The sequence below is a fragment of the Odocoileus virginianus genome, chromosome 5 (assembly GCF_023699985.2).
Source record: "Odocoileus virginianus isolate 20LAN1187 ecotype Illinois chromosome 5, Ovbor_1.2, whole genome shotgun sequence".
Taxonomy (NCBI): domain Eukaryota; kingdom Metazoa; phylum Chordata; class Mammalia; order Artiodactyla; family Cervidae; genus Odocoileus; species Odocoileus virginianus.
In genome coordinates this window covers 84,114,549-84,131,944 of record NC_069678.1, presented here as the reverse complement: position 1 = coordinate 84,131,944, position 17,396 = coordinate 84,114,549, and the positions used below count along the sequence as shown (strand labels likewise).

The 17,396-nt window shown below is 44.9% G+C and overlaps 1 protein-coding gene and 1 pseudogene across 1 annotated transcript in view; one reads left to right on the top strand and one right to left on the bottom strand.

Annotated features, from left to right (window-relative positions):
- The window catches only part of LOC110151383 (small ribosomal subunit protein eS10-like), a 41,160-nt pseudogene extending 35,885 nt beyond the window's left edge, over nucleotides 1-5,275 (bottom strand).
- A 211-nt stretch (nucleotides 5,276-5,486) lies between these two features.
- RIMKLA (ribosomal modification protein rimK like family member A) overlaps nucleotides 5,487-17,396 on the top strand; it is a 33,413-nt gene continuing 21,503 nt past the window's right edge. Inside the window, exon 1 of the mRNA XM_020914758.2 lies at nucleotides 5,487-5,760. Coding sequence (XP_020770417.1) covers nucleotides 5,598-5,760 — 163 coding nt within the window. The 5' untranslated portion in view covers nucleotides 5,487-5,597. The remainder of the gene's footprint in view (nucleotides 5,761-17,396) is intronic.

Sequence of the window (17,396 nt, the reverse complement as noted above, 5' to 3'; positions counted from 1 at the left end):
AAGATCCCTAGTGGGAGAAGCAGAGAGTACTCTGGGAAAAAGAGGCACGTTGTAGGCAATTTTCAAGTGAATTGCTACAGTTTACATGATGTACATCATGTCTCCCCTTCAGTAAATTCTGCCTTATTCCCTAACACCCTGGTGGGAGAAGGAATAAATGGTTAGGAGCTTGAATAGAGGATGCGGGAAAAGCTGACATCTGGATTACTAGACCAAGAAAAGTGAGAATCAGTGCCAGTGGTGAACAATTCTAGAATTTGAGACACTTTCCTTTAGTTATCAATTCAATAATTTTGAAATTATGTATATTGGATTGTCATAATCTGAGAGTTACCAGTCACCCAATAGTTACTGAGAGCCCATGACTAGAATAAAATTAATCATATTTTATAATTATAATTAAATACATATTAACTCTAATTAAAGTAAGCTAGCAGTTATTAATTGCTTATGAGGATTTGAAAATGGAGCACTTTCTTCTAGGTGAGCGTAGGGTGAATTTTAGGAGAGATCACATGGAAGAACTGCATCTGAGCTGGGTCTTGAAGTGAAGATAGGCATTGGTCATGCAAAGGCTTTGCAGAGGAATGGAATATCATGAACAATCTGACCAAAACCCTACATTTTTTCCCAGTAACTACTTATCAATGTCCATTCTATGTCAGGTACCATGCTAGGTCCCAGGGATAAGAAGATGAATTTGGTTTCACCAACTTCTGTTAACATGAAAGAAAGAAAGTCTGAGTCACTTAGTTGTGTCTGACTCTTTGCAACCCCATAGACTGTAGCCTGCCAGGCACCTCTATCCATGGAATTCTCCAGGTAAGAATACTGGAGTGGGTAGCCATTCCCTTCTCCAGGGGACCTTCCCAACCCAGGGATCAATCCAGGTCTCCCACATTGCAGGCAGATTCTTTACTGTCTGAGCCACCAAGGAAGCTACTGCCAATTTTCTATTTGCTCTGTTACTGCTCTGCCACATCTATCAGGTCTTCTTGGACACATTTTCTTGGTGGCCAGTTTTTTCTCTCTTGAACCTATGAGTGTGTGATGCTTCTTTTGCTCCTTCAATGTCCTACTTTCCATTTATCTTTTTAACCTGCTATTAATGATAATTTCTCTAATTTACTGAGGTCAATTAAATCTTCTAACTTGGTATATCAATCTGTTTGGGGTCACATGTAATATTTATGAAGGCTTTCACTTTCTTTCCACTGTGCAGACCCACATTTCAGTACCCTGTTGTGCCAGTATATAGTGAAAGTTGGAAGTAAGACAAGAAATAGGGCTCCAGAATCCCAGGTCACAAAAACCTAGTACATCTGTAACTGACCACAATTTTGACAACTGAAATTGCAGTGATGTCTCTTACATGACATTCATAACTTCATCAGCATAAACTTGAGTACCTACCACATGTGGAAACATGATGCTCAATGCATTGACCTTTGTTCCTGAGAGGCTTACAGTCTAGATGAGGAGGCAAATAGACAACAAATACTCATTTATTTACCCCTCTTCCTAATGGTTAAGAGAGAACAAAAATAAGAATGTGAGAACAAGAAAGAATTCCCTTTTCCTCTGCCCTACCCTGTGACTAGCTACCTTCAGATGGAAGCAGTTACTAACCTGGTTGATCAGAGCCCAGGACACTAACGAGTCCACACTTCAACAGTGGTTGGGATCACTTTGTTTTGAGGGGTCACATGGTCAGGAGTGCTGCTCTTGCTCCAAGTAGGACCAGTTCACTTTCTATTTGATGCACACCTGGATGAATAAAGCCAGTCTGCTAGCATACCTGATCATCTTCTCTTTTTCTGCAGGCATGCTTACGCATGACAGTCCCCAAATCTAGAGGGTGGAGGTGGAGCAGGGAATTACAAAGCTTCACTTCAGCCTTAAACCTAAGCCATGTGATTCAGTCTTTTGGCAGAGTTCTTCTCTGGAGGTTATTGGGTGCTAGCTCAGCTATGAATAAAATGATCCTTTGGTTCCTATTCCAATTTCTTTCTTCTGTATAGTTCCCTCGGGAACTCTAAAGAGAGGAGAGATGATCAGCAGAGTAGGATTTGGCTATTTCTCATCCTTGAGTGTGGCAATCCACATTGTTGGTCACAGTTTTGTGTTTCTTTTTTACAAATTTTTGCTGCTCTTTCCAGGAAAGGATCATACTTTCCTAACCTTAGACTTGGTCCCTACTGATATCAGGTTTGACCAGGTGAACTTGTTCTGACCAACAAAACGTGAGCTCTAACAAGTAAAAGTGCCAGGCAGAAGTATCAAGAATCAGCACGTGATTCACTATCATCATTTTCCCCTTTTCATGAGACCAACATTGTTCCAGATAAAGCTTACTCTAGGGCTTCCCTGGTGGCTGAGTAGTAAAGAATCTGCTTGCCAATGCAGAAGACATGGGTTTGATCCCTGATCTGGGCAGATCCCACATGCGGTGGGGCAACTAAGATTGTGTGCTACAACTACTGAGCCTGGGAACCACAACAACTGAACTCATGGGCTGCAACCACTGAAGCCCACGTGCTCTCTAGCCTGTGTTCTGCAACAAGTGAAGCCACCGCAATAAGTCCACGCACCACAACTAGAGAGTAGTCCTCACTCTCAGCAACTGGAGAAAAGACGTATAGCAATGAACACCCAGCAGAGCCAAAAAACTAACTAAATAAACACGAATTTTTTTTTTTAAAAGCTTACTCTATCAATCTGAGTCCTGGCATGAAGACAACCTCAAATATGCCAAACTGATCTGTTATGGGCATGTTTGGCGTTTCAAGAAATAAAACTTCACTGTTGTAAGCCACTTTGGAATCACTTGTTACCACAGCCTGACCTGGCTTTTCCTGTTACATTTTCCTTATTACTCATCTGTATCAAACACCATTGTTTGTCCTTCCAACATCTATTTTCCATCCTGTAAGAGAACCCCAATTTTTGCCTAGGGATTCACCTAATTCTAAATATGCTTGTTGAGGATGGTGGGATTTCAATTCTCAAGCCACAGAGGGAAATCATGATTAAGTAATTCATGATGGTTTCTTACTCCCTGCTGGTGACTGGTTCAGATGTGGGAGGAGCATGAGAAGTCTGCTTACAGGCTTCTGAGACAGGTTTTCCCTGCTAACTAAGAGACACATGGGAAGAAACAGTCTCTCTACTTCCATTGGACGTGATGTGCACGCATCTGCCAGCTGGAATTATGGCAGCCATTTTGTAACTATAAGGGACACTGGCCTTAGGTAGTCAGAGTGGAAAGATGGAAAGAGTTTGGGTACCTGAGAAGGTCACTGAGCTGTTAAATGAACAAACCTTTGAACTACCTACCTCTACATCTTTTGTTACATGAGACAATACATTTTCCTTATTGTTTAAGATGGCTGAATCAGGAATGAAGGGGGACAGAATGAGTTTAGCTCTAGGGACAGTGAGGTGATGGCAGGACAGCATTTTTTTTATTGTTGAAGCTCAGGAGATGTCAGGGTTAAAACTGAATTTGGGAGTCATCTATGAAGAAATATTGTCTGTGTGCTCAGTTGTTCAGTCATGTCAGACACTTTGTGGCCCCATGGACTGTAGACCACCAGCGTACCCTGTCCATGGAATTTTCTAGGCAAGAATACTGGAGTGGGTTGCCATTTCCTATTCCAGGGCATCTTCCCGACCCAGGGATTGAACTCACATCTCTTGCATCTCCTACATTGGCAGGCAGATTTTTTTTTTTTTTTACTACTGCACGGCCTGGGAACATAAGCTTAGCTATCTCCTAACTGGATGTGTCACTATCAAGGGCCTCACTTATCATCCATCCTAGAAAAGAGAGATCACAGGGTGATAGCAACCATCTAGGGAGCGTGAGCAAAGACAATGAAGAAGCGATGATAACATCTGGATCCCCAGATCCTGTTCTCTTCAAACCTGGGTTTTGGAGAAAATTGGAGATCTTAGTAGCCACTTGCATATGAATTAAACATTCTCAACTTATGAAGATGACTATGAAAATGGATTGTAAGCAATTCCTAAATTTACTGACTCATACACACATTATTGTTCCAGACAACTATGGTTCTGATCATCTTATAGCCATCCTATGTATGATACTGCAGAAGCCAAGTAGAAAGCATTAAGGTCTACAAAATATACACCATGGGACATTAAGAAAATGGTCAAGGTAGAAGATAGAGCCTCTAGTCCCCAAGTCTATCTGTGGTTAGAAGACAGTTTTGAAAGTTACTAAGTCATGGGGCACTAGGTTCCTGCTAATTTATTAATTCTTGAAAAAGAATTAATTTTTGAAATTCTACTTAGAACTTTTCCAACCACATAAGGCACATCAAGACATCAAGTGGGTAATAAATGCACACACCTGCAAAATACATATATATAGTGAAGCCTATACCTTACCTGAGGTATCTTAACCCATTTCTAAATTGTTATTGCTTGGTCTGCTTTGAAATTCCTCTTGCCTCCCTAAGCCAAAAAAAAAAAAAAAAAAAAGGATAAATATTTTAATGAGTCGGAAGAGCAAATGCAGTCTCCAAAGATGGCTAACTTCAGTCCTGCAGTTATTTAGAAAGTAAAGTCTGGCTACAAACACTGTTGTTTGCTGGCAGAATTTGCAATTGGCTAGGGCCAAGGACAGTGTTTAATGATGACTCAGTTGTATGGTCTAGAGGGATGGGGGAAGACCAACTAGTGATCCTTCTGACGAAAAGGACTCATCTGTTTTCTTCACATTGAGGTTCTACAGACCCAGAACTGCTGCAACCTGGGAGCGGGTGTCCGAGGGAAAAACCGGAGACCCTGAGAAATGCACCTTCAAATTATCTGGACCCTCAACCCAAACAACCCAACTCCCTCCTTCTCTCCCCACTCCCCAGCTCCAGGCCACGATTTGGGCAGAGGAGTCCAAGGCCAAGGGGCTAACCGGGGGCCTAGCTGGATGACCTTCGCCAGGCCCTGGAGTCTCCCTTAGGAAGTCCTCGGGGCCCTTCTCGGGTTCCGTAGGGGCCGCTGATGCACCCAGCCCCTAGGTGTTCGGGATGGCCTTTGGGAAGCATCCCGCTGCCCGCTGCGGACCATTAGTCCGTCAGCCGGGACACCCTCTCCGCTTCCCTGGATAGCAGCCCCGACCCCTCCCGCTCGGGTCGCCCCACCCAGGCCGGCAGCGCCACGCCCACCGGGGTCCAGCGCGGGGCAGGGATGCCCTCGCTCAGCCTCGCCGCCGCCTGTCTCGCTCAGGGCTCCCCCCGGCCACCAGCCCCGCTCGGGTCCCCTCCCCCGGCCGCCGCAGGCCCCGGCCCCGCCGCCCCTCCCGGGCGCCGCCCGCCGCGGCCGCCTCTGCAGCTGGCCCCGTGGCCGGCCCGCGCCCGCCGCCGCGCGCTGATTGGCTGGCCGGGGCCGGCGGCGGCGCTGAGTGGCCGGGCAGATTCGCTGGGTCAGGGCTGCAGAGGCGCCTGGCGCACCGGCGGGAGCGGAGCCGCGGCGCGCGCTCGCCGGGACGCCGGCCGCCCGCCCGCCAGCCCGAGCGAGCGGCCCGGGGCGCCGAGGGGGCCCGTGCCCCACCGGGCGCCGCCGCCCTGGCCGCCATGTGCTCCCAGCTCTGGTTCCTGACGGACCGGCGCATCCGCGAGGACTACCCGCAGGTGCAGATCCTGCGCGCCCTCCGGCAGCGCTGCTCCGAGCAGGACGTGCGCTTCCGGGCGGTGCTCATGGACCAGATCGCCGTCACCATCGTCGGCGGCAACCTCGGTGAGCTAGGTGGGCCCGGGAGGGTGGGGTGGCGCTCCGGGGTCCCCGAGAACCAGCGAGTGGGCCCGCGCATCGGGCCTCCCCCGGCCAAGTCTCCTTTGGGTCACGCAAACCTGCCGCTCTCCCCCGAGAGACCTCTTCGGGTTAGAGAAATTCCCTAACCTTGGGAGCTTTCTTGACCACCAGCATCTGCCCTGAGGCCAAGATTTGAGAACGGGGTTTAATTCACTTAGGAGACTTAGTCTGGAAGGAACTTGAATTCACCTGAAGTCACCTGGAGGTCCGAGGAAAATGAAGCTAGCCCCAAATTAGCAAATTCTGCTCGCTTCAGTACCCTGCCGGTTTAGATTTATAGGAGCCAACACTAAATTTACAAAATTGCCAATAAGATGAATGTTTTTAAAAGTTTTCCAAGAGTGTCTAAGCATCAGCAGTGCACTGCATAGACTATTATTCCCAAGCTAGGAACCTGCAGATGGGGAGAAATCTGAGAAAGATTAGAATCACCTCTTGAGTATAAAGTAGGAGAGGAGACCTTTGATGGGTTTTCTTTAAACTGATCTTCCTCTCTGAAAGTATTAAATTCTGATTTCAGAAAAGTCAAGATTTCGGGTAGAGACCATTCTGGCTGCATTGATTTCTCCACCGCTGTGTTCGAGAGATTTGGGGAGTAGGGAATGGGAGGGGGCCAGTAAGACATGGTTATCAGCTGTGACCATGACCTCAAAATGTTTTGTGTTTTTGGATATTCTTAATTATTCTAATATAAACAGTTTCTGGCTTAAGAATCCTAGTTTAGGAGCCTTCCCCTGGCTTGCAGTATTTGAGTCTCTGCAGCCTCTAGTATGGAGGTATCCAGAGGGGTCCAGGACCCAAGGAGCTTTGGGCCCACTGAGAGTGCTTCTCGGAATATCATTTATATTGTTTCAATCATGCCTGGTTAAATAAACTCATAATTTGTTACTTTTCTTTGGCAGGGGAAAGGGGTCCCAACTTCTAAACAGGCTACATACACATGAGATTTTGAATATGACCTATTTCTAAGTGGACTATATCTGTTCTAAATGTTTCATCCATAAATTAATCAAAAACCTTCATAAGTACTATCAGATGGAATAGTCTGTTGGAGAAATATACTCCAAACACTGGGTGTCATATGCATTTCGTCTAAAAGAGTGGCTGTCAACCATAAAGGGCTCCCACTCTCTAGTCTCGATTTGCTAAAAATTCTCAGTTAACGCTGAACTGGATTCCTAGACGAGTAATCAGCAGAATTGGATTATTACAGTTTTGCTACTAACAAGTATCTTGGCTTTGCCCTGGCCAGGTCTCTTTATGTCTTTGAATCTCAGCTTTCTCATTTATAAATCTAAGGGTTAGGGTTCCTCCAACTGTAAAATTGTCTGTCAGTACTATACTTAAATGGGATGATCTGTCATATTTTCCTGATCTAGATCTAGTATATACATCTTTCCACCCCTAAGAGTTTGCTCTTTCTTAATTTTTTTTTTCAGCCTGTAAAGTTGCCTTTTTTGAGATATAGGCACATCATTCTACATCATTTTCCTTTTTATAGACCCATCATGCATTCCATGAAAGAGTAGGGGAATGTTCTCTGTTTTGTATCTAAAACCCCATTTTAAACAGTCAGTCATAGGAAAATAGAAAATTAAATTCTAATGCTGCAGGAAACATTTCCACTCTTTTGTTTAGTGTCTTAAAATTTTGCTGGAATTCATGTGTGAATGTATCTCAGTCTATTCAGAAGCCAGTAGTTACTTCTTTCTAAACTACAAGAAGATCTACGTAGTTATTTGCCTAGTCGATCAAGACCTTGAACACAGGTACTTTTTGAAGCAGTTTTAATTTTTTGCTAATTCAGTGATTGCCTCACACAAGTCACAATGCATAAAACAAACCTATTAGATCACTGTTTCTGCTGTCTAAAGCAGTCAAAAGACTTATTCGGTGCATGGTGCATGGGGGGATTAATTAAAACACAAGTAAGTGAGTTCTGTGAGAATACTGGGCTTCTTTGCTTTGCTCAGTGCTTTAACAGTGTCTAAATAGTGCCTCTCACGTAATAGGCACTCAGTAAATGTATTTAAATGAATTAAGATATACAGTCTATTTCCCAGTTTCTTCTAGGGTCAGTTATAGAAAACTTGGTAATTTGTTAAGCCAAAGTATTCCTCTGAAATAAACTCTAGAATTTACTGGCTTTGAAATCCAGAAAGAGTTACAATGGTACTGATATCCTTGCCTATTTGAGAATTATTGTGGGAGCTGGGAAGGAGTTTGGGATCATCCACTCTGACCCCTTCATTTTATAAATGAAAAACCTAATGATCAAAGAGATGGAGTGACATGCTCAGTGCCATCCAGCTAGTTAGCAGCAAATGGATGGTTAACAACCAGATCTAATTCCCAGCCAGTGATAATGGAATAAGTGTATCCTTGGATATCTGCAACCTATAGTATTGCCCGAAAGTTCGGAGTTTTCTGTAAGATGTTATGGAAGAACTCGAATGAACTTTTTGGCCAGCTCAATACTTTTCTCAGTAGATATGAAACTGAACAGAATTACATTAAATTGAGGCTAGACAGTGATGTTTCAGAGTAATGTGATAGTTTAGGAAGTTAAAGTGTCACCTTTACTCAGGCTTCGTATCTTTGCTTCTTTCCATTCTTTCTTTAGATTCATGTGGGAGTAGATAAAGGGGTCATTTTGAGACAAGAACGGGCAGTGACTCCACCAGTTCCTTAAATTCATTGCCCATCTTGCCTCCATGGAGGCTAGTGGGAATCTAAATCCAGAGATAAGAATTTCAGGTTATATCTGAAGTAGAATTCAGACAAGAGGATCAAAGTTTTGCATTTAAACACTGCAGTTATTTTAAACAGAATAATACAAGTAAACTGAAGAAATGGGGCAAATACGAGGTTTTATGGTTATTCTTTTTAACCCAGTGGTCTGCTCTACTGAGCATAGATTCGGGTGGGGAGACTACTGGGAAGAGTGAATGACCTTCAGGTGACTGAAGCAATTCTGTAGAAAACACTATCCCTTCACCTTCCTGCTGGATGTAGCATTATGGGAATCTGTGCATCGCCATGTCCTTCTTAGAAACCACAAATTCTGCATTCGTTCAACACATTTTTATTAATGATTCTCAATCCTGAGGATACAGTGGTGGTGAATATGGCACCAAAATGCACATAGGAATACTCAAAACACATGGAGTTTTTATCATATGCCATAGGCCAAGTTTCTTTTTACATATTAATCTGATAATTATGTGCCCAGTCAGAGTGTCTGGGCATATGGTGCTGGCTGGCAGTTGGGGACCAACACTGAGTAATTCTGGGCTCAGCACTTTCTGTTTCCTTGCTTCCACTCCATCCCATGCGTCAGCCTGCACTGACTTCAGCTTGCCCCTTGCACTGAAACTGCTTCTGCCTGAGATGCTCATCTGGTCCAGCTCCCTGTCCCATGGGGAGCTCATATTCACCCTTTGTTTTTGTTTGTTTGTTTATTTTTTATTATTTTTATTCACCCTTCATATGCAGCTCAAGTCTTTCTTTAAAGTCTGTCTTGACTCCTTACCTGGCCCCCAAGCATCTCTCCCATCTGCTGCCAAATAAGATAGCATTCATTGTGTTTTATTGTAATCTACCTATTTACAAAGTTCATCTCCTCTCACCCCCTAAATGACTGGATATTGCTCAAATGCATGCTCCAGAACAGGTACATAGTAGACCTTCAGTTGACATTTGTTGGATGACTGAATGAAGTGCCTTTAAAAGCTAGTACAGCTATGTAAGAGGCTAATGCAGGTATGTGAGACTTGTGCTGTATTTAGCTGCTGTGTCTGGGATTTCATGATTGGATGCATAACTGTTTTCATGATGAGGATGTTTGTTTATTTGAGGTCAGAGTCACTGGTGCAAATCAAGTGTTTTGACCACCCACAGGTCTTTACAATTAACTGTCTCAAGAAACAAGTATAGCCCCAAACTCAGGAACAGAAACCAAGACAGAAGAGATGAGTTGACCTGGAAATGAGGATGTGTTACAGTTTGGCTCCTAGGAGCAGGATGATTCAGCATTCTTCCCTTACTTTCAGAGTTAAAACCTTGGTGGCTGCATGGCAGTTTCTAGGTCAGGTTCTTTACATTAAGGTGTTCTGGGAGACTCCAACGTGGTTCTTTGTAGGAATCAGGTGTGTAAGATTTAAAATGTTTGGGTGGGGAGAAATCTTAATTAAATTTGAATGAGGAAATGGTCTTATCTCAGCCTTCCAAAAGAGAACAGGGGCCTTGCAGAGAAAGGATGGATTCCCACTGCTGTGCAGGAAGACAGTAGCAAGAAAGGGTACCAGGCTCAACTTTGTGCACAAAGGTTGATCTTTAACCTTAGTCCATGCTAAAGGCCTGTGCCTGACACCCTGTAATCCGAATAAACCAGTATCCAGCACTAGTGGAAAGATCAGGGAGTGGGTGGAAGCACCGACCATATAATGTTTCCAGACTGACGTGAGTGCTGAATGGATATGCTTTACCCCATGGGTCCACATTTATTACTGTGGGCTGACCTCCAGGACTGAGGATGGGCTGAAATGTGGTTTATGTTGATGTTTCTAACAGCTCTTTTTAGGGACAGCTCATGAACTGTGTTGGAAAATGTTCTAGAACTAATAGATGGGGGTCCTTAGTGGATCTCAGAGCCCTACTTTATAGGTTTCTGAATCACCCGTTGTTACTACCATACCCTCCACCAGATTGGTTAAGCTTGCCTGATAGAAGGGATACAGCCCTCATTAGAGAGGTCCAGGTCATCTGCATCCATCCATCCCCCTTGTCATTCCCCTTCTTAGTAGAGAGTCCACTGACATCCAGGTACATTACTGATAGGTTTACCCCGCTCCACCAACTTCTCCAGTAGATAGGTGGGCCATAGTACCTATTTCCCAGAGAGACTTCACCTTATTTGAATTTTATATTGTTTTGTTACAAAGCTAAAACAGGCTCCAGAATTCTCAATCTAATTCTACTTGATCCTTCACTATTAAAAAGTAACTCAAAATTTCATTGTGAGGAAGGGATACAATTAAGTTACTATGCATCGAAGAATAAACAGGAATAATGCTTCCTTATTCTGATAACTCTGGTATTGTTATTGTTGATGCTGTTGTTTAGTCACTAAGTTGTATCCAGCTGTTTGCTACCCCATAAATTGCAGAGTTCCAGGCTTCCCCATCCTTCACTATCTCCCAGAGTTTGCTCAGATTCATGTTCATTGAGTCAGTAATGCCATCCAACCATCTCATTCTGTTGCCCCCTTCTCCTCCTAATAGTTTAATATCGTTTATGTGTCAGTTAATCTTCACAACTATCCTGTTCATTCCTTTACTTCGTTCCACAAATATCAAATGGGTGCCCACTCTGTGCCAGGCCAGGTGCTGTGTTAAGTGCTGGACACACAATGGAGAGTAAGAACAGACACAGTCTCCCTCATTATTATGATTTTGTTCATTCATTTGCTCAATAAATATCTGTTGACTGCCTACTATGTGTGGAGTATTGATCTAGGCATCAGAACAAAACAGAAATCCCTGCCTCTAGAGGAGAGTACATTCTAGATGGGGAAACAGAATAGAAACGAGGTAAAATATATTAGCATTTGGTGAAAAGAGCTAAGGAGGAAAGAAGGAAAAAGGAAGAAAAAGTATCACATTTCTGGGGGTGAGAGAAAGGATTGTCATTTTAGAGAGGGTGGCTGGAGTGATCTTCACCCAGAACATGAGGTTCAAGTCAAAGACCTGAAGGAGATAAGGACACAAGCTGTTTGGGATATCCGGGAATAGGGGGGTTCAGGGAGAGGGAAGAGCAAGGAAACCAGTGTGGCCAGAGCAGAATGAGTTAAGAATGAGCCTCAGGAGAGGAGGTCAGAAAGGTGAGGGTGGGAGGGGAGCCCATATATAGGGCCTTGTGAGTCATGGATGTACTTTCTACCTTACCTCGAATGAGCTAGGAATCCACTGAAGAATTCTGAGCAGAGAGGAGATGTGACCTGCCCTATGTGCACAGGATCACACTGGCCATAGTGTGAGAACAGACTGGTGGCAGCAAGGGCACACACAGGCAGAGAGATCGCCTGGGAGGGTGTTGCTGCAGCCCCGGTGAGAGATGAAGGATGCTGATTGTTGGACTAGAATGATTTCGGGGGGGAGGGGAAAAGTGACTGGATATATTTTGAAGACAGCGTTGTCAGGATTTGCCTACTGGATCGGACGTTGGACATGTAAGAAAGACTAATCAAGGCCTTCAAAGTTCCAATGTCTGCCCTAAGCAGCTATGAGAATCAGGTTTACTGTTTACTCATATGGAAAGGGTGTGAGGGGAGTAGGTTTGGGTAAGTGGTGAGGATCAGGACTGCCTAAGGTGCCCATTAAACATCCAAATGGAAATGGTAAGTAGGCAGTTTATCATATCAGTTGCAATTCAGGGGAAAGTCCTGGCCTGAGGATAGCAAAAGTAGGAGCATCTCTATACACCTATCCCAGGAGTGACTACAGAGAGAAAAGAGATCCAAGGACTGAGCTCTGGGACACTCCACTGTTTAGTGGTTGGGGAGAGGGAGAATGCATGCTAAGTCACTCAGTCATCTCTGACTCTTGCAAGCCCACCAGGCTCCTCTGTCCATGGGATTTTTTCCAGGCAAGAATACTGGAGTGGGTTGCCGTTTCCTCCTCCAGGGGATCTTCCACACTCAGGGATCGAACCCACTTCTCCTGCACTGCAGGCATATTCTTTACTGCTGAACCGTTGGGGAAACTCTGGGGACAGGGAGAGGAACCAGCAAAGAATCCTAAGTAAAAGAAGTAAACCGTGGAGAGTGTGGTGTGCTGGAAGCTGAGGGGAGAAAATATTTAAAGAAGGAAGACATGATGAGACTCTTTCAGCTGTGGTTGGTAAATCAAGTAAGATGAGGACTGAGAATTGACCATTGGATTTAAACTGTGGGCTTGGCATTAGTGACTCTGATAAGAGCAGTTTCAATGAAGTAATGGAACACAGTGAATATACACACTGTCTTAGGAGTTTTATTATAATGAAGAGGTGAAGAATGGATTGATAACTTGTATGGACAGAATTGTGTTCTCCCAAAATTCATATATTGAAGCCCTAACCTCTGATGTGATGGTATCTCGAGGTAGCCTTTTGAGTCATGAGATTTAGATGAGATCATGAGGGTGGGGTCTTCATGATCCGATTAGTGCCTTTATAACTGGAGTTGGGAGAACTTGATCTTTGTCTCTTTCTCCTTGCCATGTGAGGATACAGCAAAAAGGCAGCTAACTGCCAGCAGGAACAAAACACAATAATGCTGCCACTCCAATATCAGACTTCCAGCGTCCATAACTGTGCAAGATATATGTCTGTTGTTTAAGCCACCCAGACTATGGTACTTTGTAATAGCAGCTTGAGCTAAGATATTGCTCAAAGATGAATTTGAGAGGCTTTTATTAAAGAAGAGAAATAATACCATATTTTATGTTAGTGTGAATGATCTGATAGAGGGAAATGGGAGATTTAGGAGGAGGAGGTTAATTGCTGGAGCAGTGCCTTACATGCCTGAGAGGGGTTGGGATTGAATGTATATTTCAAGAAGTTGGCTTAAGCTAGGAACAAGGACACTTCAGCCACTGTATAATAGAGGAGGTAACCTATTGACACAGGTACAGGCAGGTGGGTAGATGTGATAGTGGAAACTTAACAGAGAAGTTCTTTTCCGATTGCTTCGGAATCATTGTAATAGGAAGAGTCAGAATGAGAAGGAGGTAGGAAGAAGTAAAGATTTGAGGCAAGAAGACAAAGTGTGAAATAGTTGTTTGGGGTTGAGGGAGAGTGAATGAACTAGGGAAACAGAATTGCTTACCAGGCAGCAATAAGGATGCCCTTGAGCCCAGCCAACAGGTTTGTGTGTTTTTTCTCCAGCCATGCTCCATTGCACAGGAGGACACATGAAGTAGGCAGAGTGGGATCAGGGTTACTGGGATTGTGCTTTAGCCAAGTGAGAAATGGGTGCAAGGACATGAAGGTACGTGTGTGGCCCTTCACTGTGGAATTTAAATAGTGTAAGGGAGGAAGTGAGGGCATGAAGGGGGTGAAGGGCAGTAAAAAGATGGGGGATCCATGCATGGGAGTTCCAGATGGTATCAAAGTGTGGCTGGAGTTGGGGTATGAGAGAGTGAGCTGGAAAGATAGGAGGCAGTGGTTGGAGATGGGAGTTATAATCACTGCATAAAGTCTGGAATGTAACTGGGAGTGGTGGCTGGGCTGGGGTGATGGACAGGATCCTTGGAGGAAAGGAAGTAAAAAAGCAGAGAGACCTGGGCATTGGAAGAATTCTTTTTTAAAAATTTTAATTCACTGACTTCTTTCTTTGGCTGCACTGGGTCTCAGTTGCAACACATGGGATCTTTGATCTTCCCTGCAGCATGCAGCATCTTTAGTTGCAGCATGTGGGATCTAGTTCCCTGACCAGGTATCAAACCCAGGTCCCCTGCATTGGGATATTGAAGTCACCAGTATATATGACAGTGCAAGAGAGTCAGTGAGTCTGGAGCTAAAGCTTCAAGGACAGGGGAGTGACTGGGAGCCTTAGAAGACCTGCACAAGTAGGGAGATGTGGTGGTGTTGGACGAGAGTCAGACTGGGTGTTTTAGGAGGAGAGAAGGGGGATGGTCAAGCCACAATGAGAAGCAAGGAGCATGTCTCTCCTACCTCCAGGCCCAGTGACCCCGGGCATGAGAGAGAGAAAACCTCCGTGGCTTGGGAGGGAGTAAGAAGCAGTACCACTGGCGAGAGGCAGGGGTCAATTAGACTCAAGAAGAGGAAAGGAACACTCACGAAAAGGTCAAGGATAGGGGATTTGCCGCCCACTGAGTCCCATTGACTGAGTCCCCTAGGGCACAGGGGAGATGGAAGGTGGGAGTAGAAAAGGCACTGTCAGAACTGGGGTGGGTGTGGATCAGAGTCCAGGGACATGGCCTTGGAGACTGGAGTCTTCAGAGACTGATGTGAAAGGGGGAAAGGGCTTGATGAGAGTTGTCTTTGTGGTTGCAGGAAAGATTGTGTTGGTGAGGTGAGGGAGAGAGGAAGGTTTTCAAGTTCTTCTGTTTTACAGAAGAGGAAACTGAGACCCAGGGACATTTTTTGTCTTGCCAAGCTGTTCAATGACAGCACAAATTAAATCAAGTCTCTGACTTAGAGGCCAGGACTTTATCCACTTTGCCATAATTGCCTTTCATCTCTTGTGGCCTCAACTTCCTGAAAGGCCTTTGCAGATAGCCCTGGGATATTCCTGAAGTCAGCGTGTGTGAGTTGCCATGCCTTTGCAGCGAGAGATAAGACATCAAGCTTTTATTAGTTATACATGTTTCTTCTGAGCCAGAAGCACTGTGAGTTGACACCTCCTTTCTGAAACTTGCCTTGATTCTCTCAGAAATAATCACCTAGCTGTCCCCTCTGCCTTTGCTTCACTGTACCGATATATATCCCTGCTGGAGCACTTCTAATATTGTGTTAGAATCTCCCCAGCCCCTGCCCAAACCAGACTGATAACTCTTCTTAATGCCCAGGTGCTCTGTAGAACCTCACCGACATTAATTACAGTTGTCTGTCTTCTTTCTTCTTAAATCCCAGGGATGTTGTCTCACTCACACACCTAAGCCCCTGTGCCCAGCCCTTAAGACTGTGCCTGGGCGCATGTTCCTTCACTGTCAGGGGCTCTCCCATGGCGCTTTGCCCTTACACTTGATGGCACCCCTACCCCACCCCCTGTCTTGCATCTAACCATCAGTACGTGAATCTCTGCCTGAGGGCTTTCTCTGGTTCCAGGAGCTCACTTTGCCCACACATGTATGGTAAGCCAAAAGGGCCAGGGAATTAACACCACACCCCTGGATCAGCTCTCAGCCGGACTTAGTATACACATAAAATTATAAATCACTAGCTCCCTCGCCCCTTGGGTGTGGTAACCAAAGAGTGTGCACTAAACCATTTCTCATTGTTGCCCAGCAGGATTAAGCTCTGGTGCCAAGGTCATCACTCACTTCCTAAGACACCTTTTATTTGCAGCATTGTCTTTTCCACTCCCCTCCCAGTGTTTCCTGAAATTACCACCCTGATGATAATCCTCTTGTACTTCAGTCCTTGTCTCCAAGAGTCCTGCTGGGTAAACCCAAAACCAGCACTGGGTTTGGCCCAAAGTAGGTGCTCAATCTTCACTGAATGACTACGTGCAATGATAAATGTGTGTTGAGTGACTGAATGAATTACAATGATGTCAGTATCCTTCTCCATAAGGAGACAATAAACTGGTATGCAGAGACCACCTGGCTCATCTTTGTATTCCTGTGTCTGACTCATCGCAACAGTTCAATAAAGGTTGAACTGAGTTAAATGACCTCAAAATAGCATCTGGTGGAAAGAGAAGGTGGCCACATAATGACTGTGGGTCTTAATGAGGTGGAGGTGAGATTTTCTTTGAGCATTGTAACGAAGACCTTTAAAAGGGAAGGAAGAGTGGCATAGTAAGAATAAAAATAACTTCTGTATGAGGAAATGCTGGGGGGTAGGGTAGAAAAAGACTGGAGAAAATGTAGAGAGTGATTGGGATGAGCCAGATCATGTTTGGGATGACACATACTCCTCCTAACACGACATGGTAATGCGCAGCACTTCATGGATTATTATCCACTTACTTTATTTATAGTGTTGATTCCTTTCTGAGCTTTACTGCCAACCGTGGCTAGTAGTAAACACGATCCTACTCAAGTGTAGTGGTTCTAAAAACTCCCATGAGGTCTTTATCCTGGCTCTCCTGCGATGGTGTCCTGCTCTTTTTCTTACTTCTGCCACTTGCTTTGTACATGAAGAGTGTTTTTTCCCTAGCATACACGAAGCCAGTTTAGGGTTTTTTTTTTTTAATCAATTATTTATTTTTTGTCTGTGCTGGATCTTCGATGTTGCATGGGCTTTTCTCTCATTGTGGCAAGTGGGGGTCACTGTTTGTTGCAGTTGTGCGATCTTATTGTAGTGGCTTCTCTTGTTTCTGAGCATGGACTCTAGGGCACGTGGGCTTCGGTAGTTGTGGCTCCTGGGCTTTAGAGCACAGACTCAATAGTTCTGGCACACAGGCTTCGTTCCTCCGCGGCATGTAGGATTGTCCCAGATCAGGGATCAAACCCGTGTCTCCTGCATTAGCAGGCATATTCTTGAACACTGAGCCACCAAGGAAGCCCTGCCGGTTTAATTCTGAAGCTTGCATTTTCGTTGTGAAGCCGGGGATGTACATGTGTGTATATGAATGAGTGCTGTGTGTCCACACATCTAAAGGGTGGTGACCCACTAGGCATCTGCTGCTGCCGCTGCTAAGTTGCTTCAGTCGTGTCCGACTCTGTGCGACCCCATAGACGGCAGCCCACCAGGCTCCCCCCAACCTTGGATTCTCCAGGCAAGAACACTGGAGTGGGTTGCCGTTGCCTTCTCCAATGCATGAAAGTGAAAAGTGAAAGTGAAGTCTGTCAGTCGTGTCCGACTGTTAGCGACCCCATGGACCGCAGCCC